The 24,364-nt window shown below is 41.7% G+C and overlaps 1 protein-coding gene across 1 annotated transcript in view; it reads left to right on the top strand.

Moving 5' to 3' along the window:
- The window catches only part of LRRK2 (leucine rich repeat kinase 2), a 120,017-nt gene that overhangs the window by 31,723 nt on the left and 63,930 nt on the right, over positions 1-24,364 (top strand). Inside the window, exons 10-19 of the mRNA XM_084616554.1 lie at positions 976-1,055; positions 1,716-1,822; positions 3,250-3,379; positions 14,230-14,354; positions 17,058-17,191; positions 20,138-20,282; positions 20,424-20,563; positions 22,772-22,900; positions 22,994-23,164; positions 23,857-24,115. Of these exons, the coding sequence (XP_084472680.1) occupies positions 976-1,055; positions 1,716-1,822; positions 3,250-3,379; positions 14,230-14,354; positions 17,058-17,191; positions 20,138-20,282; positions 20,424-20,563; positions 22,772-22,900; positions 22,994-23,164; positions 23,857-24,115 (1,420 nt within the window). The remainder of the gene's footprint in view (positions 1-975; positions 1,056-1,715; positions 1,823-3,249; positions 3,380-14,229; positions 14,355-17,057; positions 17,192-20,137; positions 20,283-20,423; positions 20,564-22,771; positions 22,901-22,993; positions 23,165-23,856; positions 24,116-24,364) is intronic.

Here is a 24,364-nt window from a genome sequence, read left to right on the forward strand (position 1 = left end):
GTCTCTAAGGTGCCACAAGTCCTCCTTTTCTTTTTGAAACAAGTTAAATATTCCCCCAAATCAGTAGGTGAATCTTGACTAACAAACTATTTATTTATAGTAAAGGGAAGTCTGAATAAAGAGAAATGTATCCTATTTGTGATCATCATTAGCTGACATGACACTGAAAATGATTTATTCTAGCCAACACTGACTGGTCAGTAATGGTCAGCATAGTGTCAGCTAACTCAGTTCTTCACATTCATGTTTGAACACAATAACATTTTCTCACATAGATAAGCTCTTGATGATTGAACTGGAGTTAGGAATCAATGCTTGTCACTTCTCCATTAGTTCATCTCCTCAATGGGCTGGTCTCAGTCACTTCTTCAGATCATGCATATGTAGTCAGTAAGGGTATAATTCACAGGTGGTACAGCGGACCAATGCAAGGCCTTGTAGGGGGCTGAAGTGGGGCCCGGGATTGTACCCGGTAGCCTTCATACCACAGTATAAGAGAACAGAAATATAAGTGTTTATAAATTTAACCCAAGAGCCACAAGTCTCTGAAAAAAAGAATGAGACACATAGCTTGTATGGTCAGTGTCTGTTCCCTTATCAACTTAGCACAGTGGAAAAAAGAGATGGTCCATGGCTTGTTTGAACAAAAGCAAGCCAGAGAAATTCCTAAACTCTGTTTATGAAATAAAACATCAATAAGAACATGAGGTGTGTGTGTATGTATGTAATATATATATATAAAAAATAAAGTGAGGCTTTCTGTCATCATAACAACCTGGATAACAAATTGTGACTGAATTAGTATTTTTATTCATAACTGTTTGTTTTTTTTATCTGTTTTTGATGTGTTAACGTCCACAACAGAGTGGCAAAAATAATGGAACTATTTATAAAATGTCTTTAAAAATAATTTGTAGCTATTTTAAATTGTATTTGTTTTAAAAGTATTTTATTTTGCTCTTGTTTTAAATTCAGGAGGCTGCCTGTTGGGCTTTGAACAATCTGTTGATGTACCAATGCAACCTTCATAAGAAAATTGGAGATGAAGATAAACAGTCAGTAGTAATAACTTGAACTATATATTTGGGAGCACGGAGGGGTTCAAAACTCATTGTTAGGTCACGTGGTTAATTAATTGACTTTGTTTCCCTTTTATTGCTTTCTAATTCATCAAAACGGGCAGGGCCAGCAGCGATACCTAGGGCAGAGGATGCTGCCTGAAGACACTCAGCTTGCTGCTGTTCCCAAAAGATTAGGGCTGGGAGAGGAGCTTGAACCACCTGGTAGCTTGGGAGAAAAAGATGAGGAATAAGCCCCCAAATTAGATGGAAAGCTGAGGTGGAGGGGGCATTACTGGAATCAGGGAGGAGAAGCTGGACATGGGCGAGACAGAGGTAGAATCTCTGTTACCTCCTTCTCAGAGATGCCATGATAGCCAAATTTGAAATACAGTTTATTGTATTCTTTTGGGGACCTTGACTGATTTAGACAAAGCTCCCATTTAATGTCAGGGAGACAGGAATTTGGCCTAATATGTGCAGTTTGCAACTATTTAAAGGGCTTTCTCTTTAACTATTGCAATGGCAAAATATTAACAACCTGGTATTATGATCTACAAAGAATAATTTCACTTAATTCTAATATAGATTCCTAAGCATGTATTATAATCATTGTAATATGGCCATTATACAGTGATTTATTTATTTTTGTGAAAGGTACCCCATACACAGAGAAGCAATGCTAGCCATGCTGATGCATTCCACAGCAAAAGAAGTGTTTCAGGCAGCTGCTAATGCCTTGGCAACTTTATCAGAACAAAATGGTAAGGAAATTTAGTACCAGATACCCTCGTCTTCACTGTCAGCCTTCATCAACAATTCATTACAGTAATATTATAGGGTATGTTTACATTAGATCATCAGGGATTAGGGTTCGGAGAGCGCATGCACATAAGCATTTCCAGGATCATGGCCCTCGTTCTGTTGCTGCTCCTGCCCCTGATAGCCTTAGGTAGAGTGAGGCACCCTAGAGACTGGCACCCTAACACTCATCCCCCAGCGGAGACTGCATTATGTTGCCACTAGACCTCCAGGCCCTCCCAATACAATTATTGACAGATTGAACTGTATCGTACAATGTTGTTGATGCATGTAACAATATTTCTTTCTCCATAAACCCAAATCATGCAGATGTATTAATTACATGTGAGCAAAAAGTTATATATTTGGATTTTAATAGCTATAGATATACAAACACAGTATGTATACATTATGATATACAATTTTATTACAACAAGGAGTGGAATTTTCAAAGGTGCCTAAGGGAGGGAGGTATCCAATTCCCATTGAAATCCTATGGGAGCTGAGAGCCTAACTTTCTTAAGCTCCTTCTAAAAATCCCAGCCCAAGGTCTGAGTTTTGCCTTTTTTTTTTTTTTTTTTTTTAAATTCTCCCACTGCTTTTTTTTCCCTTTTAAAATAACGTACTTAACGCAGAAATAATAGATAGAGGAGAAGTATCTTGAAATCTATAGTCAATTTACATAATGGTTTGAAATGTACATACTAGCTTCTGAAAGGCAGGAGTTAATGATAGTTATGATGACCAGTACAGGAGGCAGTGTGGTATAAACACGACTATTCTATTCTGCAGTGTTATTTCAGGTATGATGTACTCATTACTTAATAGGAATCAGATCTCAGTTATGGATTAAAGTAAATGGAGTTATGTTGGTGAAACTGAAAGACTTTGGACCCATGCAGAAAGTAACACTTATTTTTGGAGCCTTATTTTGAAAATTAAAGTTTTCGGTTTCCTGCGTGATCACAGAAGAACAATTCACAGTAAAAGTTATTTTGAAATAAAATAAACTATTAAAAATAGACTCAATGATAAATCCTGCATCCCATAATGGTGACTTTGCATAACTGGAAATATTGGCAGTATTTGTTCCCATTAGGCACTTTTAAGATCCTAAATATATGGGCTAAGTTGTGCAAATACACTCTACTCCAGCCTATACTATTTTCAATTCTAGTTTGTATGTATATAAATTTGTAAATAAAGTGTTAGCCTTGCAAAGTCTTACACACATGCATAACTTCAAATGAGCAAGACGTCCTATTGACGTCAGTAGGACTACTTGCCTTCTCCTAGTTAGAAGATGCACAGATGTTGGCGGGATCACAGCCTAAATGAATATATACATGAATATATATGTTTGTTCATATCATGCTTTCTCATGTTGTAGTAAGTATTAGAAAGGTTCTGTTGGCAAAAGGAATACACATTAATGCATTGGACATAATGAAGAAACATTCAGACTCTCCTGAAGTGGCTGAAAGTGCCTGCAAAATGCTGAATCATGTTTTTGAAGGAAGGTAAGATATACCTAGTAATGTGGGATCATGTGATGTTCTCGTGCAGGTTTTAAGACATATTTAAATAATTGACAGTTATTTACTTCATGTAGGGTGAAAATTTACTGCAGAGCTGAAGTCATAGTCTGAAGTCTGAATTTCATAAGCCCTAGGGTCAACTGTACAGAGGGGTGGGGTAAAGAGACTACTCCTGAGTCCTTTGAACCCCCGGAAATGTACAGTGGATACCATCACTAAATGGACTATACAGGCAGCCCATAAGCCACAGTGAATTCCATGTAGAGCTGAACAAATATTGAACATTTTCAAACATTAATTCCAGTTGCTAAAGTAATTCCCTTTGATGGTGTTTGTTCCACCTTTGTACTCACTTTCTGCAGATATTCTCACAAATGCATTTATTGTTCAGAAAGTTGTCAGAAACAGAATGTTAGCAGACAAATTTAGAACTCCTAGCCATGAGTACCCGCACTGGAAACTTGATTCTAAGTGTTACTTATTCAGTCAAGGAACAGAAATATCCTACGTGCCTATCAAAACAGCTCAGATTTTGAATGTTAAATCATTTCAACAAGCTGCACATGAATAAGCTACAAAAGAATTATTCACAGGAATTTTGTGTCAAATTTCAAGTAATAAATGAAGAATATCATGAACCTTTCTTGGACAACTCACAAAGTGAAATTTATCAAATTTATTACAAATTACTTATCCAGTTCTTTTTCATCCCTCCAACTATCAGAGTTCTTTTCACATAGTCTGTTTGCTCAGGCTGTGTGCTGGGATGAATTTCACTCTAAAAATAAGCATCTCACTGGTCAACATAGCCTATCTACTAAGTAGGCTTACTTCTGTGGGAACCATTTCCCTCTAGTGCTTTGCCTCACTTAAGGATTTTCTGAATGGCCTTAAAGATACTGTAACCTGCTGTCATAACCATACAGCTAAGGGTAGCCTAGAATTCCTCCTTACCTGTAAGGGGTTAAGAAGCTCAAATAACCTGGGTGGCACCTGACCAAAGGGACCAATGGGGAAAGAAGATACTTTCAAATCTTGGCAGGGGGAGGGGGAAGGCTTTGTTGGTGTGTTCTCTGGGGAAAGCAGAGAAGCATCAGGTCAAAAAAACTCCTCCTATAACCATCCTGTACAAGTCTCTGATATTACAAAAAGAATAAGTAAATAAGGCAAGGCGCATTAGATTACCTTTTGTTTTAAACTTGTGAATTTTCCCTTTGCTAGAGGGAGGTTTATCCCGGTTTTTTATAATTTTAAAGTTTTGCCTAGAGGGAAATCCTGTGTTTTGAATCTGATTACCCTGTAAAGTATTTACCATCCTGATTTTACAGAGGTGATTCTTTGATCTTTTCTTTAAATAAAATCCTTCTTTTAAGGACCTGACTGATTTTTCCATTGTTCCAAGACCCAGGGGTTTGGGTCTTCGATCATTTCGTAACCAATTGGTTAGGATATTATTCTCAAGCTTCCCCAGGAAAGGGGGTGTAAGTGTTTGGGGGGGGGGGATTGCTGGGGGAAGAGGAACTCCAAGTGGTCCTTTTCCCTGGTTCTTTGTTAAATTGCTTGGTGGTGGCAACATTACTTAAACCCACAGTACAAGGGAGAATTTGTGCCTGGGGAGTTTTTTAACCTAAGCTGCTAGAATCTTTCATGTGGGTCCCCACATCTGTACCCTAGAGTTCGGAGTGGGGAGGGAACCCTGACACTTGCTTAGAAATACAATAATGAATTGGGCCACAATCTTGCCAATGCTTTAAGTGTGTGAGTAGTCTCATTGGAGTCAGTTGGCATGACCATCAGTGCTTCCAGGATCTAGGCCAGAGGTGGGCAAACTATGGCCCGTGGGACCATCCTGCCTGGCCCCTGAGCTCCCAGCTGGGGAGGCTAGCTCCCGGCATCCTCCCCTGCTGTCCCCTCTCCCTGCAGCCACAGCTCACTGCGCCGCCAGCACTGGCCTGCTGCTCCTGCTGGGTGGGTGGCATGGCTGGCTCTGGCATTGTAAGGGGGTGGGAGGTCGCGGGGGGCAGTCAGGGGACAGGGGGTGGTTGGATGGAGCAGAGGTTTTGGGTGGGGGCGGTCAGGGAACAGGAGGGGCTGGATAGGTGTGGGAGTCCCAGGGGGCCTGTCAGGGGCAGAGTTGTGGATAGGGGTTGGGGCAGTCAGGGGACAGGGAGCGGAGGTTTTAGGGGGTGGGCAGTCAAGGGACAGGGAACGGGGGGGAGGGGTTGGATAGGCATGAGAGTCCCAGGGAGGCCTGTCGAGGGTGTGGATAGGGGTTGGGGCAGTCAGGGGACAGGGAGAAGGGGGGGTTGGATAGTGTAGGCGTCCCGGGTGGGCAGTTAGGGACAGGGGTCCTGGGAGGGGGCAGTCAGGGGACAAGGAGGGGGGCTGATGGGTCAGGGATTCTGAGGGGGGCAGTTGGGGCAGGAAGTGGGAAGGGCAGATGGGGGCAAGGGCCAGGCTGTTTGGGGAGGCAAAGCCTTCCCTACCCGGCCCTCCATATAGTTTTGCAACCCTGATGTGGCCCTTGGGCCAAAAAAAGTTTGCCCACCCCTGATCTAAGCCTTGCATTGCATTCAGTCCCACAAATTCTGATTCAACTGTCCCTATTTACCTAAGCAATACCATTAGACTTTATATGATATCATTTTACTTTGACATTTTCATTGTGTTAGATCCTTTTTTTATAAAATGCTAAATTCTCATTTGTAAAGTAAAAACCAGCATATATGCATACAACAATGGAGTAAACATTTCTGGGAAAAGAGAGAAAATAATCCCAAGGCACTGTTGCACTGGCAGGTATCAAGATTACTGTGGTTTAAGAAAGTTAAAAAGAATACTACAGCTCTCAGTACCATGAAGCTAAACAAATTTTCAGTTCCTTTTTCCACTTACCATTTCCTTTTCAGAACAAGTGACAACAATAAATAGCATGCAAAGAAAATCTGTGCCTGAATTGTTTTAACAAGTACAAAATTACAGCTCTGTTTTGGCTGATACGGATATAGAGTTAATCAAAAGTTGATAAAAGTGCTGATAATTTTCTAATTTATGTGTAAATATATAAAATCCTGACTTAAGACTTGAAGTCTTACAATTAACTAAGTATATTTTTAATCTATTTTTTTCTTTATCCTTTAATCAGAGATGGAGTTCACTCTACTTGAACCAGATTTTTATAAAAAAGCAGAAGGTTCTTTTCAAGCCAAATTATTGTAATTCTTTACAGTGGTGAAATCTCTTATTTTCCGTTTCAACATGATGTAATGAATGAATTTGCATGCCCTGTTCTTCCAAACTGCTATAACTGGGAGCCATTGTTTGTCTAGAAACAGTTGAATTAAAAGTGATAGTTGTTCTTCAAGTAGCGTCCCTGTGGTTGCTCCACTGTAGATGTGTCTGCATCTCTGCACTGCTAATCGGAGAAGTTTGGTAGCAGTGTCGACTCAGCCCATACGCTGCTCCTTTCCTGCCACAAGGCTGGCCAGTGTGCTCTGTTGAACCCTCCTCCGTTCCTTCTCAACTGTCCTTGGCTAGTAATGGAGTTATAGCTGTCCATTTGTGGATCGTTAACTCTTAGAATTGCTAATTTTTACCTTCCCTCAAAGCTTTTTGTTGTTTTTTTTTTTATTTTATTTTATTTGGCCGTGCCTAAAAAGAAAAAAAAGCTTGTCTCCCCCAACCCCAATGTGTGGGGGGGAATCCCATGGACAAGGATGCCCAGCTTGTCCGCCTTCAAAAAGTACCTCAGTTGCAAGGAATCTATCCCAGTGATTGATGAACACTTGCAGTGTGTTCGCTGCTTGGGAAAGAAGCACATTCCACAGAAGTGTGGCTTGTGTCAGCAACTGAAGCCCAGATCCAGAAAGACAGAGCTAAGACTCAAACTCTTACTCATGGAGTCGGCCATTCAACCTCTGCAGTCCCGGCAGGAGCTCTCACCACAACCCTTCAAAGGGAGATGAACCCACAGAGATGAGCCACTCACATAAGGTCTCTAAGAAAAGGTAAGTGAGTCCCCATAGAGAGCCCCAATCGAGCTGGAAACTATCAGTATCAATGGCACTGAAGCCATCTAAATCTGGTACCCAGGGCAAGTGTGATACCAAGCTGACTGAGCAAGGTTAGACTACCTAAAGACCCAATGGGCAAGGACAACGAAGCACCGGTACTGTGGAAGCGCGAAAACATAGAAGATCCTCTCCGGGAAAGGCTCCCACAGTACAGATGTCAGCACCAGTACTGACCCCAATGTACCAGACACCGACAGAACTCACTACCAGGTCCACCTCTCCGCCCAATCGGTGCAAGCCTCTTGGGACAGACAGCCACCTCCACTACTGATGCCTTCCACACTGCCAGATTTCTGGTGTGCAATGGATCTTTCGGTGTCTGATACACCGGACTTGCTCCTACTCAGTATTGGGGCCTCATTACAGAGTTCACCCAGAGCCATGGACTTACCAAACTCTTCCTGCCTTGCACTGCCCTTCTCATCATTGGAGTCAGAAAGTGAGCAAGAAGACATGGATTCCCACTGCTCTTCTCACCTGTCATATGGGGCTTAGTTTCACTATGGACATCCAACTTATTGTCCCCCTGGTTTGGTCAACTGTGGCACCAACTGCCAGGCCCCTACCCATCACAATAGCCATACTAGGACCCTTGGCAGGCTCAGAGACAACAAGCCTCCCATGCCTGTAGTGTGGCACACCAGCAAACAAGGAGACACTCTTCTTCAGCTGCAGCTTCAGGAGCTTCTGAACCCCTTGAACAGGCAAGGAGGAAGTAGAGGCTGAGGTGGAGGAGGAAGTCACTCCTCAAGCCCACTTATCGTCATCACCAGATGAGACAGTGATGTCCTCTCCACCATTGACGGTTGATTGCAAATTATTCCAGGACTTGGCACAGGGAGTGGCTGAAGCCCTGCAAATACTGTTATAGGAGGTTACTAAGTCTCACCACAAGCTGATGGACAACATTCCTCCACCTCCTCCAGAGTGGCTCTCCCTATTAAGGAGATACTCCTGGATCCCACCAAAGTCATATGGCAGAACCCTGCAGCAGTCCCACCAACATGCAAGCAGCTAGACAAAAAGTATTGCGTGCCAGCAAAGGACACTGAGTTTCTCTTTTCCCATCTGCTTCCGTATTTGATTACTGTGGATGCAGTCTATTCTAAGGGCTGCTAGCACCAGTTCAAATCCACCCCTTATGACTGGGACTGGAAATGCCTGGATCTGTTCGGCAGGAAGGCATATTCCTCAGCCACGCTCCAGTTCCGCATAGCAAACTACCAAGGGCTTTGTTGGCAAAATGTAACGACCAGAACTACATAGAACTCAATTCCTTTATTGAGCAACTTCCTGATTCTCACAAGAAACAATTCAAGGCCATAGCCTATGAGGGCCAACTGGTCAAATGTCCCTCCAGTCCACACTAGATGCAGCTGACACGGCTGCACACTCCATTTCCACAGCCATTGTGATAAGACTGGCTTTGTGGCTTCATTTATCTGGCTTCCCTAAAGAAGTCCAAACTTTAGTGGAGGACCTTCTTTTTGAAGGGACGAAGTTATTTGCCAAGAAAACCAGCACATCCCTTCACATGTTGAAGGATTCTAGGGCAACTCTTCAATCCCTTAGGATCTATACTCCTGTCTACAAAGGAAAGTACAGCCCTCAGCCACCGTTCAAGCCCCACTCACTGTACTCAGAGATTTTATGAGCCACAGAGGAAGAAGTCTAGGTTCCCTGGGCGACAGCAGTCAGATTCTCAACCAACTTTCTCTTAGCTCCCAACTTTGAAGTGGCAGTTTTGATGGGTTGGTTGAGGTGCCTGTAGAACAGTCTCCTCAATATCTCCTCACTAACCCCACCTATCCCTTTTGGAGACCATCTTATCTCATTCTGAAGCATGTAGGAATGGATAACCTCTGACAATTGGATGCTGGAGATGATCCAAGATGGATATGCTATCCATTTCTCCTCCCTCCCCCATCCCAAACACCCTTCCCCATCCCTCTTCAGGGACCCTTCTAATGAGAGTCTGCTACATCAGGAGGTAAGCCATCTCCTCAGTATAGGAGCCATAGAGCCTATGCCCATACATCTAAGAGGCAAAGGTTTCTATTCTTGCTACTTCCTAATACCAAAGAAAAAGGGAGGTTGGATACACATACTGGACCTCAGAGCGCTCAGATATATGAAGATGGTCACTCTATCAATGATTATTCCAGCATTAGAGAAAGAAGATTGATTTTCTGCCCTCAACCTCCAAGATGCGTACTTCTACATTTTCATCATACTGAGTCACAGATGTTACCGTAGGTTCATGCTAGGCCAAGAGAACTACCAGTGCAGAGTACTCCCTTTTGGCCTCTTGTTGGCCCCCAGCTTATTCTCTTGGTGGTAGCAGCTCACTTATGCTCTCAGGGAATCATGATTTATCCTTACCTGGATGACTGCCTTCTCAGTTCCTTTGCCAAAGCCCAGCGAGTCACCCAGACACCACTGAATCTGTACCAGAATCTGGGTCTACAAATAAACATTAACACCGGTACAAGACTAGAATTCATAGGAGCTGACCTTGACTCCATCCAGGCAAAAGTGTTCCTCCCACCACACAGATTCCTCAGCCTATCCATGCTGTTAGACCATACAATCCAGCTTCCAAATCTTGGCCAGATTGCCTCCAGCTCCCAGGGCATATGACCGCAGGCACATCGGTCATAGCTCATGCCAGACTATGCATGAGATGCCTCCAAGCCTGGTTCAGTTTGGTTTACAGGCCGAACAGAGATCATAAATTTTTTTCGATGCCCAACAAGGTCAAGTAATCCATGGACTGGTGGAAAGACCCAGTAAATGTATGTATGGGAATTGCATTTGTTCGGCCTCCCCCATCGTTACTCCTGACCACCAGTGCATCCCTCATAGGCTGGCGTGCACATCTCAGTGGTCTCATGGTGCAGGACAAATGGTCACCATCTGAAACATGCCTTCACATCAACCTCCTCAAACTCAGAGTGGTCAAATGTGTGTGCTCACTTCCTCCTGCTGATCTCTCACATGCACACACGCATGCGCGCGCACACATACACACACAAAAGTCATGATGGACAATGTGGCCTGCATGTATTACATAAACCGTCAGGGAGGGCCAGATCACACTCCCTTTGTATGGAAGCGCTAAAGCTATGGGACTGGTGCATTTCCCACAATGTCATAATATCAGTGGGAATACCTCCAAGGAATACACAACACAACAGTGGAAAATGTCAGCTGCAAGTTCTCACTCTACCATGAATGGGGAATAAATGGAGTGGTCCTACACGACATATTCCAGCAATGGGGGACACAGACAGTAGACCTGTTCACTACTTACCAGAACAAGAAATATCCTCAGTACTGCTCTAGAGCAGGTATTGGATGACACTTCATGAAGGACACTCTTATGGGACAAGGGTCTTCTTTACACCTTTCCCCCCATTCCCTCTAATTCTGAAAGTCCTGTTGAAAGTGAAAAAAGAGAAAGCAAACATCATTGATTGCTCCACCTGGACCGGGCAGATGTGGTACCCTTACCTGTCACAGCTGACATTATGACCACTGATGACTCTTCCAATCACTCCATATCTGCTGTTGCAGAATGCAGGACGCGCACTCCATCCCAACCTGCAGATTCTGTGACTCAAAGCCTGGTTCCTTCATGGTGTTAGCACATCTTGCTCTGAGGAGGTACTGGAGGTGCTGTTACACATCGGAAGGGAGCTACTCATACTACCTACTGTGAGGGAGTCAGACCAGAAGGATATAACATTTGGGGAAGGCAGGTATATCAGCCTCAGGATCAGCAGGTCCCTGGAGAGCCAAACAAAGGCTACTCCAGGCCAATCAAGGCACCTGATGCCAATTAACCAATTAAGGTCATTAGGCTAATGGAGACAGGTGGAACCAATCAAGGTCTCACTCAGACTGCTTAAAAGCTTTCCTTTCCAGTTCCCTGGAGAGAGCCCAGGTGAAAGGATCTGGAGGAGGAAGCATTGCTGTATCCTGAGGTAAGGGTGAAGCTAGGAAGAGGGGACCATGGGGGAAGTGGCCCAGGGAATCAAAGCAGCATTTAGAGGTGGAGGGAAATGCACAGCTGCTAGCCTTAGGATCCCTGGGCTGGAACCCGAAGCAGAGGGCGGACCCAGGTTCCCCTCCCCTCTCATACTCTACAGAGATCCCCTTGAGAGGGGAAGCAAGACTCGGCACCTCCTGAATGGACCTAATAAGCTCTATGGAGCAACAAAGACTGGGGTATTTCCCCTTTCCATCTCCCATGCTGGCCTGTGATGAAAGTAACTCAATAGGCTGTGACTCTGGCCACTACACTCTGAAAGGAAGGACACATTGGGGCCTTAGTGAGTTTGAGGCCCCTGGATCTGCCAGGAAGTGCAGGACCCACAATTACAGGCTTGGAACTTTGTCACACTACCTACAAAAATGGAAGAGATTTCAAATCTGGTGTCAGCCCAAAGGTGTCACCTTAAATGCAGCCACCCTACCAGTAATTCTGGATTGCCTGTTAATTCTCAAGAAATTGGGTCTATCAGCTTGGTAAATGTTTGCCTAGCAGCAATTGCAACCTTCCACCAGGGGGTAGAAGCTTCTCCCAGCTGACCACAAAGAGGCTTCTCAAAGGCATAGCAAACCTCTTTCCCCAACCCAGACCTCCCACTCCTCAATGGGATCTCAACCTAGTGTTAAAAGGACTGACTAGACAGCCATTTGAAACCATGGCCACTTGTTCATTAACTCACCTTTCAATGAAGATAGCATTCCTGATTACCATTACCTCAGCAAGGATAGGGGAAATATGGCCCTGATGACACATCCCCTGCCCCCCTTTCACTGTGTTCTTCCCTGGCAAAATCACTCTTCAACCACATCTGAAGTTCACTCCCATGGTGACTTCCACTTTTCATATAAATCAGCTTATTCAGCTTTCAACCTTTTATCCTAAACATCATCAGGATAAAAGAGAAGCCATCCTCCATATGCTCAATGTGAGGAGAGCCATGGCCTAGAACAAGAGCTTTCAGAAAATCTCAGACTCTTCCTCTCCATTGGCAGATAAGTCAAAAGGTACTGTAATTTCAGCTCAAAGATTCTCCAAATGGGTCTTGAATTGTATCAAGCTCTGTTACCAGATACATAATGTAGCACTCCCATCTTCAATACGCACACATTCTATGAGATCAGTCTCCTCCTTCATTGCATCCTCCAAGGATGTCCCTATATCAGAAATCTGCAGAGCAGCTACCTGGGCATCTGCTCACACCTTTGCAGAACATTATGCCATCCTGGGATGCTTGGTTGCAGATGCCAGATCTGGTGTCACGGTGCTATCATCTATAACAGCCTCAACTCTGAAGCCCCAGCCTCCAGTGGTGGGAGTCACATACAGTGGAGCACCCACAGGGACACTGCTTGAAGAAGAAGTTACTCACCTTATGTAGTAACTATGGTTCTTTTGAGATGTATCTCTGTAGGTGCTCCATGACCTCCCCTCTACTTCGGAATTCTTGTCTTTGGCTCTGCAGTAGAGAAGGAACTGAGGAGGGTTCACCCGCGCATGCTGGGTAGCCTCGTGGCAGGCGAAGAGCCACACATGCACCAGGTGAACAGACGCCAAAGATCTCTGATCAGCGGCACAGGGACACAGACATATCTTAAGGAACCATAGTTACTGCATTACTGCACAAGGTGAGTAACTTCCTCATCTTGCTGATCAGGTATTTCCTCTTATTTCCTTTATCACATGAATGTTAATGTGCTGCACAACCATATTTACATATGAAAGTAGCCATATGCAATCACATTAAGTCCTTTTAATTGGAAAGAAAGTGCATTTTTATTTACCTAATTCAGTGGTCCCCAAACTTCTACAGTCATGCCCCCCACCTGGTCTGCGCCCCCCCCCCCCGAAACTGCTGTTGGGAGCAGAGCCAAAGCTGCGGTTAGGAGCTGGGGGGCCAGAAGGCCAGGGGCAGAGTGGGGCTGGGTTGTGCACCCTCCCTGCCCCCAATGGGGGCAGGCATGGGCTCTATTACCCCCCCAAAATAGTTCCCCCATGCCCATCTGTGGGGGGCATGCCCACAGTTTGGGGACCACTGACCTAATTGTGTAATAGAAACATTTTAAAGGAAATATTGCTATGAAGAGTGAAATTTAGAAAACCCAAAGGACAGCAGCCTTAGCATGTGTTTAGGTGCTATTTTTTACCACTTTAAAAGTAATGAAAAAATATTAAAATAAAGGAGATTGCCCTCAAAAGCTAATTAGAGGCTTTGTTGCTACCCATTTTGGAATGCCAATAAATTGAGCTAGGGTTTGTTTTGATAATAAATACAGTTTTGATAGATCAAAAGCTGACATCACAGATTGCAGAAATGAACAGAAACAAGCGTCTGTCACTTGATGAACAGTTTATGGAAATTATGGAGCAGACGGAGGGAGTGAGGTCACGTCCTTTCTTGCATCTAGAGCAGAGTTTTAAAGTGGTACTTATGAAAGGTACACTTCTCAGTAACATGCTCTGTTATTAGTCTGCACAGCATAGAAAACTTCTGAATGTTCCAGGATTGAAATAATTACATTTAGTATTATAATAGAGATTAAAAGCCTGAAAATACTGTATAAGAAAACTACAATAGCTGAATTTGTTTGCTAGTTAAAACTGAGAAGATTAGTGTGCAGACTCACATACTGCTGTTTACCAAACTAAAACTAATGCATTTCTAAATTGTATGTTTGTTTGTTCTGTAAATGCATATTTGCTCTTAGTTTCCCCCATCTGGACATAGTGATGATAGTTGCATCAGAAGTCATAAAGGCCATGAGGAAACATGGAAAGGTGCCATCTGTACAGCTGGAGGCCCTTCGAGTCATTTTACCTTTTATGATCCCTGGTAAGTCATCCAAGAAAAATAGCTGGCATTATACATCAAATGGGAAAATATAAATAAGGCTGTTTTCTGATCTTTCTTAAAATAGTTAATCATCCATCCTGTAGTAGAATTTCATATGAGTAATTTTTACTTAAAGCTCTATAATTAAAAGAGAACTTATGTTTGAAAAGGGTAGAAACATAGCTAAAGGTGGAAGAAAAAGCTTGGCAAACATTGAACATATTGGGCCAAATTAATCACTGCTGAAACTCTGACTTCTCCAATGATGGACTTATACCAGTGATGAATTTGATCCATTACTGCTTCCCTTGATACCACTTATAGACTTAAGGAATATGGATCCTTTGTCATGACTTTATAGCTTAATTTATTGGATGTTCCATTAGTGATGGACAAAAAATAACAAACATTCTTTCAAATTGGATATACTAGCAGGAGGTATTGCTTCATTTCAGTGTCCTATCCAGTTAATGTTCTCTTTCATACACCAAGCAGTGGGGGCAGTGACTTCAAGATTAGAAACATATTAGCTCTTGTCTACAGCAAATAGTTGTGAGGCCAAACTAGATGATTTAGGAAATCCTTTCCAAAGAAACACTTTAGAGGCAATCTGCAGAGGGGAAAAAACGTGTGTTCCTTTTGTTCTTTCTTGTGTAGAAACAGAAGGCTTGGACAAGGTTAGAAAAGATTTGTTTTGTTACCTGAGCATTTTTTTTAAATCAAGAATATTAAGTCTTGTCCTCTTTGTTTTTGCTGATAGTCCCATAAGATCTGGAGTGGGAGCTTTCTCAGTCTTAACTGAAGAGATGGGGAACTGAATCTTTTTGAAGCCAGCATTTCTTGCAAGTGTTTGTCAGGAGTTTTAGTTAAATGAATATTGACCAAAAAAACCCCCAGTTTTAAACAGTTTGATTAAAATGCAGGTTACTCTTACAAGCTCAGATTTCAGTTTCTTGTCCCTTGTAATATAATTGTATTTTTCCATTCATTCAATGAGTCCTTGAGCAAAAACAGGAGATTTAAGACTTTATATTCAACAACAGGAGAAATTCTCCTTTTTTGCTAAAATCTTTTGAGCCGTTGTCCATCATAATGAAGCTAAAAAAGAGACAAGTTTTTTTCCCTTTGAATGTTGTCTGCGTTGGCGTTTGAAGGTTAATACGTGAAGAAAGTTAAAGTATTTTATCGAAAAAATAATAAGTACATTCTTGAATCCTAAAGAGTCTTTTAAATGCTTTCTAGTTACTTTCTGTAGTGCCACTTTGCCCTGAGTGCTGATTACGACAAAAATGTTAAATTAAGGACCATGTTCTGCTCTTTTATGTGTGCACAATTTCCATTGATGTTCTCTGTGAATATAATTTGGTTTCTAATCTGCTGCCAATGGAAAGGTCTCGTAGTCGAAAATTCCTTTTAAGTGTTTTCCTTCCAAGAAAAATCCTAAAGGCATTTAAATAAGTAGTATGGACACTAAGAAACAGAGAGCTCCATTAAGTAGTTAATTTCTTGCTAGATTTTGAACTGAAAGTTCAAACAAAAGCTGAATTTTTCATTTCTCTTGAATCTGCTGTTGACTGGTGCCCTACATGGTTCTCTGTATGATTAGACTTCATCCCCACTCATAGAAAAGTATGCGATCTGTCTGAATCCCATCTTATTTTACTAGGTTTGAGGTTAATTGGGATTCAGTTTATGAATGATTAACGTATTATACAAGTTCACATGCAAAATCCCCCCAATTTGCTGCAACCAAAATTCATTGGAGTGAGTATTTGTTTCATAACAAACAGCAACATGAAGAAACTGAGTTTTAACACCACAGGCTCTTGGTAACTCTGGTCTGTGACGTTACAGGAGTGTGAAAACAGTGGGAAGCTAGAATTAGGCTGTCATGGGGTGCACTCACCACTGGTGGCACCTCTTCCTGGCCATCCTGGAGATTAGCTCTGGCTAGCTGTTACACTGCCGGAGGACGGTGCATCTCCTCCCATCATCCCCTTGGCCTGCAGGCCCCTCTCACTCCAAGAACCTCAGCCTCCTCTTCATGACTCAGCCCTCTGGCTAGGTCACCAGACATGTACCCCCTCTTCTGGGGTATCAAAGTCCTTCTTGACAAATGGGCTTAGGCAGTCTTCCTGCTCACTGCCCCACTGGTGCCACTTCAGTAGCTGGTCGGGGGACACAGGCCCACCCTTACTCTGGGTCCTATCTCAGAGGTCCTCTCATCAGCAGCTAAAGTTGGACCTACCCCACACCTCTTTGCTCTTCTCCATGAGCCTTGCCTACCGCTCTGCTCTTCCCCGTCTCTGGGCTTGCCAAGCTATGCTCCACCCTCCCAGGGAGTAACTGTAGGCTTCTTGTCTCTAGTCCCAAATACACTTCCCTTCTCCCAAGGGGTGACTGCAGACTACTTCCTAACAGCTCTCTTCTGCTCCTTAGCTTCTGAGTTTTATACAGGCACCACCTGTTCCCGTCCAGCTGACCCTCATTTTATCAACCTGTGCTCCATGGCTCCTCCTCCAGGTGCAGACTGTAGGATAATTGGGCCTAATTTACCTTCTCAGGGCCGTGTGGGGAGTACACCCCATCCCACAGGTCTCATGAGTTATTTGTAAATAACTTTGCAACAGTTTCATTGCACTACTGATTTCAAAAGAAAATGTGAAATTTGTTTCCCTGAAGAAGTTTCTCTGTGTGTTACAGATGCCACAAAAGAACGGCAAAATAGTTCTTCAGGAGCAGTGGGAGATGCTGACTTGATGCTTACCTTAAAAGTAATTAAAAACCAGTGTTTGTTGGAGGGGACTCACACACTAGTGCTTGATGCTTTGAACAGGGTATGGTTAAAATCTTTCTCCTAATAAATTTGCTTGGTATTTTATAGTTGCAGTTAATGACTTATTTATAACTTCGAATGCAATGAAATCATTTTCCGGTTGATTTGATAAACTTTACCTTACGTGACCCTTCATACACGTGTTCATCTACATTATTTTTTTTTTTACTCTAATTTATTCTGGAATATGCCAGAGAAGTTCATCTTTGATGTAATAATTCTAGTGGATATTTATTAGAAGACTTAATATTTCTTAGACAGTCAATTCATTTGCAGTTGTTTATGATATTTTATATGTGAAAGACTGCTTTATACACAAATAATGAATGTCCTGCATAAGCTAGAATTTAATGTCATTTGCACAGAAAAACCTGCAACTGTTCACTTAACGTGATTCACCTAAAACCTGTAACTACCAATACAAATTTCTTGGATTCCAACAGAGCAGTGTTTCTCAAGCTATTCCATACCAAACAAAACTGCCTGGGACTGCTTGACCCTGTAGCCATTGGGAAGAGCAGGATAGTTGCAACCTATTGAGAAGAAACCTGGAGAGCAAGAGGCACCTGCAAGCAGGTCCCAGCAGGATAAGGAGACAGAAAACAAAATGTTGGGCCACTGGCTGCAGCAAAATAGCAGTTCTATGGCAAAAATGCTGAATTCTATGGTACGTTGGAAAGATGCCAAATCCCAGGGCCCATTGAATCCATGTGGCCATGATTGAGATGAATGAGGCAGTTCACACATCTCTGAGAGCCATTTCTCTCAACATTTTTGAGTTAGCGACTCCTTAGTGAAGTCAAAATTTTTATAACCCCCTTACTTTTGTTATAAAAGTAGTCACAGTAAACAATGTATCAATATTAGAAATGATAAAACTATGTAATTTATTTAGTTGTCTGTGTTTCAAGGGGTTGAATGAGAATACTTGACCTTGAAGGGTAAAGGTGTGCAGGAAGTAGGAAGTGAGATTTTCCTTGCTTTAAACTGATAAAATTTCTAATACCTTGTGATTCCCCCTTTGTGACGCTCTGTACCTCGGGGAAACACCCTACACCCCTATGTTCATCTTTATGAAATGATTGTGTGGTGTCCAATGCAAAGTTTGTCATGTTGGGTGTCTTTGGAAGGCTCATAATGCACTGAACATGGTTGTTATAGTAATTGTTACAGTAATGTTATAGTAAGGTATAGGTTATAATTTCATGTATATAGTTATGAGGCTGAAAATGTATCCTCATGGCTTAAAGCAAGCCCATGCAAAAACTCTCCAAGAACAGAGAGGCTGTTCACACCTCGTCAGGGCATGGATGGGACAAAACCCAGCCCAGCCTCACAGGAACAATGGACACTGTCTTAGGCAGCAACAAAAGAATCTGTTAGACCCTCAAGGGAGTCACCCCCTTCCTTTGGGCAGTTTGGGATTGCAATGAGGTAATGCTCACCTGACTCTGAAGAGGCGGGAGGGGCAAAACCAAGAGGAAAGAAAGGACGTGATAAAAGGGAGAGACGTTTTGCCATGCTCTCTCTCTTCCACCTACATCTACAGACACCACCACCACCAACAAGCGACTGAGCCACTGATCAAAGGGAGAGCCTGGCTGAAGAGCCAGCCTGTGGTGAGAAGCATCTAAGTTTGTAAGGACCCTGAAAGTGTTAAGATCAGCTTAGAATGCGTTTTGCTTTTATTTCATTTGACCAAATCTGACTTGTTATGCTTTGACTTATAATCACGTAAATCTACCTTTATAGCTAATAAATCTGTTTGTATATTCTACCTGAAACAGTGTGTTTGGTTTGCAGTGTGTCAAAGACTCCCCTTGGGAGAACAAGCCTGGTACATATCAATCTCTTTGTAAAATTGACAAATTTATATAAGCTTGCAGCATCCAGCAGACATAACTGGACACTGCAAGATGGAGGTTCCCAGGGTCATGTCTGGAACCAGAGATATTGACTAGGGTCATTCGCTTGCAAGTAGCTGGGAGCAGCTTACATGTCAGAGGCTGTGTGTGAACAGCCCAGGAGTGGGGGCTCTCACAGAAGAGCAGGGTAAGGCTGGCTCCCAGAGTCAAGGATTGGAGTGGCCTAGCAGATCACCATTCCAGACAACACCAGAGGGGAACGTCACACCCCTTAATGCCTTTTGTGATCCTTATGTGGGGGTCACAACCCACTGGTTAAGAAACACTATCTTGGAACTATTACAGATTCAGGAAGGCATCCTTGCATCAGTTTGTGCTTGGTTCACAGTAATGAAAGGATAAGAAAGGGATAAAGAGGAAAAATGGTCATAACCCTCTTGAGATCTGTTTGTAACTCCCCAGGGGATCATGACCTATATATTGTAAAGCCCGGCAGCAGGGCAACTAGCTGGTACTTTGTCTTCAGGTTACAAATGTAAATGAAGGGAAACAAGTTATTTGTGGCCATTCTTCCCTAACATTTATTGCATAACTGAAAAAAAGATTAGATATTTTTGAAGTCTTGTGTGCCTGTTAGGCTTAGCCCGCAGGCATATCTTCCTTCATGTCAGATAACCCAGATGACGCTGACCTTTGGATTATTAAGAAAATGCTTTCAAAAGCATCATATGTTTTTGAGCCATTTGTCTTCTGTTTCAGAGGCTTGTTTTTGTTCTGTGTTTTTGGCAATGGGGAAAGTGCATTTTTTTGATCTCATTATACTCAAAATGACTGAATAGTTTTTGCTCTAACTTTCAAAAAATATTCACCTTTACAAGATTTCAGCCTGAAAGGTGAATATTATGGAAAGTTATGAAAAGATGAAACAGAAGGTATAATGGAAAGGTTTATGCAAATTTAATTGCAATGATTACTCTCATAACAGCTACAATTTTACCTTTTGAGAAAAAAACTGACAAGCAACTTTCCTTATCACATTGAGAAAAAAATCTGACCTTATTTTGTATTGATTTCTCTTTTAGTTTATTGGAAATCCTGGCATTCAGAAATGTGGATTAAAAATACTTTCTTCTGTAGTGGAGTGTTCTGGTGCACTACAAATGTTATCCCAGCAAGGAGCCACAGACACTATACTTCACACACTACAGATGTATCCAGATGATCAAGGTACATAGGAAGATGTCTTGTGACTTACATAGGCTATTACAAGATTCACGTTTATCTTTACATCATATTATAAATATAACATACTAAATTTGTCTCTTTAATTCTGAACCAGTAATTAATATTTATAATGTTTTTTTCTAGAAATACAGTGCTTAGGTTTGAGTCTTCTAGGATCTTTGATTACAAGAAAGAGTTTATGTATCGCATCTATGCATGTGCTGGCAACAGTTCTGGTTTCTACTTTACGACGATTTAAGGAGGTCGTTGAAATACAGATACACGTATGTGATTTATTTGAGTGTAAAGATGAGAATGAATGAAAGAAAATGGGAACATGTTTATTTTTAAAAACATTATTTGATATATAAATTTGAAATATGTTTCTGATTTTTTGTGTTTGTACAGTGCCTAGCACAATGGGAACATGGTCTTTGACTAAGGTTCTTAGTTACTACAGTAATACAAATAATGATAGAATTACTATAAAGCTGAGAAAGTAAACATTTAAAATTAAATCGAACTGTTGAGGTTCCCATAGTAATGGCTGTCTCAGAAGGCATGAATTCAGTTCAAAATATGCACCCTTAAGTATGGATGCTTATCTGAACGTATATGGTCTGCAAAACTGGAACAGAAATCCCCTGATCATCATTTTATAATGTACCCATCATCGTTGTATCTGAGCACCTTTTATGAAAAATAAATGCAAAATGTGTGTCTTTCAGCCCTGTCATCAGCAACAAGCTCAAAGTTATTGATGAGATTTTTTTAAAAAACATCTGTGTGTATGGATGCTGTTGTACTTGAGAAGGTTATTGTGGGAAAGTTTGAGGGAAAGTTTATTGAACAGATGGGTTTTGCATAAAGTTTTGAATGTGGTGAGGGTCGTACTCGTTCTTATCTTGTCAGACAATGAGTTCAGTAGCTTTTGCCTGGCTCCTGTAGATGGTGAGGTTTTCCCTGCTTGTCATCAGCTTTATTTTTCCAGTGGAATGAAGCCATCATGTGAGGTCACTTTCTTCTGAGAGTCCCACTACTTCTATTTCAGCTCAAGCTAGAAATATCATATGCATGGCCTACTTTCAGAGATTTTGGGCTTTTCCCTTTCAGGTTTAACTTGGTGCCCAGTACAGAAATGGAGAAAAATGAAAAAATAATGTTTTGGGGGAGGAAATTACTCAAATAGTATTTAGTCACAATGAGTTATGAACAAAGGTTCTTATATATCACTGTTTACTCATTTCTAGTTAATAGCCTCACATTTTACATTTAGAGTTGTTGAGTTTTTCTCTTTAATTTCTAGATTTACTGTAAGTATTTTAGCAAACTGGTGTTTCAAATTGAACATTATGGAGCAGGCATGCGGGCTGTGTGGTGTGAACACTTCAATATCTGATAGGGGGCACCTTCACCCACCCCATATGGGGTAACTTGTGTCCTCTGGGCATTAGTAAGAAGCAGTCTTGCAGTTTCTGAGCACAGGAGCCGTCGTCATGTCTGTCCCTTACACTGAGAATGCAAAAGGGAGGGGAGGGGAAAGGTCTTCCTTTTTTTCTCTCCTGTGTATTTGTGCTACAGCTAGGCACTATCTCAACTTATGAAGACATGTACAACTTTATTCATGCTAAGAATTAATTCAAATTATGTTCTGTTTTATTTTCTCTCTTATATCTATGAATGATAGTTTGGAGGGAGAATATGTATACATCTAGGGGTAATCTGGAAATTAAGGTTTTCAGCAAAAGTAGTGTTTGAGTGAAATTAAATGCTGGGCCTAAAATGTTGACAATATTTTATTTTTACATAAAGTTAGGTAATTTCAGTTTATAACAGTGGACCTGATAATGGACCAGGCCCACTGCTAGTTTTTCAATACATCAACCAATAGCTGCCACTAACCTACATAAGTGGGTCAAACTAACCGAGACTAAACTGCAACTGAGGGTATATGTACACTGCAGTAGGGAAGTGTGATTGCAGCACCTGTGGGCATGCCAAAGCTATCTTTGATCTAGCTAGCTCACTAAAAATGGCAGTGAAGCACAGGCAGCAGCATGGGTTAGCTAACTAAGTGCAAGCCTGTCCAGGACCTGGGGTACATGCTTGGGCAGCTAGCCTGTGCAGTCACCCGCACCACCACAGTTTCATTGCTATTTTTAGAAAGCTAGTTTGATCGGTGCTGTACCAGGTATGCCTGTGCATGCCTTAATGGCTTAATCAGAACTCCTGACTATGGTGTAGAAATATTCTTAAGACTAAAAGTGGTTCGATGCTCAGACCTTCTGTTATGTTCTGATCCACCTTGCAGTCCAATATGATTACATGTCTAAAAAACCAAAACAAAAGATCCCAAAAGAGTATAGCTATTTTACTAATAAATTTCTTTTTGTTAATTCTGTAACACATGGTATCTGACTTCCATCATTTTAAAATTTGATATTTTTTTAAATATACATTTGTTGTTGATAACATCATTTTGTTATTTGTAGGGATTTCACATGATCTTGACAATCCTTGACTTGTCACCTTGTTTTGCAAAGCTGCTGATATATGAATCATTTGACACAGTCATTTTTTATCAGATGTCCATGTGTTTCACTGAACAAAGAGACCGGCAGGTATCTTCTCTCTTTCAATCACTCCACATCCAAATGTTCTGAAATGTTCTGAAGTTTGCTACCTTCATTTCAATTATTTCTCTTCCCATTCAGTTTCAAAGCTTGTGCTGTAAATGCTTTGCTAAAATAGCCAACAATGATGATTTAAAAAACATGATGCTGGAGAAAGCATGTGCTGAATACAATAGCATTATGGCTGAATGTTTACTTTTACTAGGAGCTGATGTTAATAAGAACACAAAGAGGAGCTCTTTAATCTATCAGGTAGGTTCTTGGAAATGTAGATCGTTATATTGGTTTGAAAGATGTCACTTTTTGGGATGATTTTAATTTGTGTGTGTGCCTGCATGAGCAAGATTAACTATCTTTAGACCCAATCCTACAGTGTTCTGAGCATCCTGCAGGGAAAAGTTTCAAAGGGGTTTGGTGACTGAGGTACATCTAGTGTTAACCTACAAGGCAAAGTAAGGGCTGGCATAGCCCAGAGGAGATAAGTTGTTGGGCTAACTGATCAGAAGTGTCAGGGAGCTGACATTCAGCTAAGCACAAGCAAGTCTCCCTCTCCCAGGAGGCACAAAGGTAAAAAGGTGACTCTCAATCCTGGGTATCCCAAGAAGCGTCACACAGTTGACTTCAAATTGCAGCAAGCAAATCATAAATATCCATAATTTTCATTGGTATAACCCACCACTTATGTGTACTCATGCCAAAATATATGGCATTTGCCACATGTTTTGAAGGTATTCATTACACAATTAGGTTAAAGCATCATAGGGGCCTTGATCAGCTTCACTTAGGCAGTTTTGAAAATATCAGCCTTGATGTTTAGGAAATTCTGTGTTACAGTTCATCGCAGGACACCACACTGAGAATATGGAGAAACAATAGTTGAAACAACTCTTGTTAAAATCTAAGCTGCTGTTTTACACACATTTTATTCATTTCTTCTGTAATAGGTTTGTGAGAAAGGAAGCAATCCTAAGCTGGTGGAACTACTATTAACTAGTGGTGCTCGAGAGCAGGATGTTCGGAGTGCTTTAACAGTCAGCATAAAGAAAGGAGATAGCCAAATCATTAGCTTGCTCTTAAGGAAGCTTAGCCTGGATGTGGCCAACAGCAGTATATGTCTTGGAGGATTTTGTATTGGAAGAATTGAACCTTCCTGGCTTAGCCCTTTGTTCCCAAATAAACTTACTCCTATAAAAAAACAAACAAGTAAGTATATGTAGAATTTGTTATATTAAAATGTGATAAACCCTCCTAATGACGTTTTACAAACCTTCAGAAAGAGTTTTAAAATTGAAATACAGTGTTAGAGAGCCTGTTACGTAGGTTGTGTAAATCAGCATAGCCCTCTTGGTTCTGAAACCTAAACTTTAAAAATAAAAAAATCAAGTCTTTATAGTAATTTTAATCCTCATGAATTTACTGAAGAACATGCCACTTTATTGGTTTCTTACGTGT

Source organism: Lepidochelys olivacea, assembly GCF_965140295.1.
Source record: "Lepidochelys olivacea isolate rLepOli2 genome assembly, chromosome: 1".
NCBI classification, from domain to species: domain Eukaryota; kingdom Metazoa; phylum Chordata; order Testudines; family Cheloniidae; genus Lepidochelys; species Lepidochelys olivacea.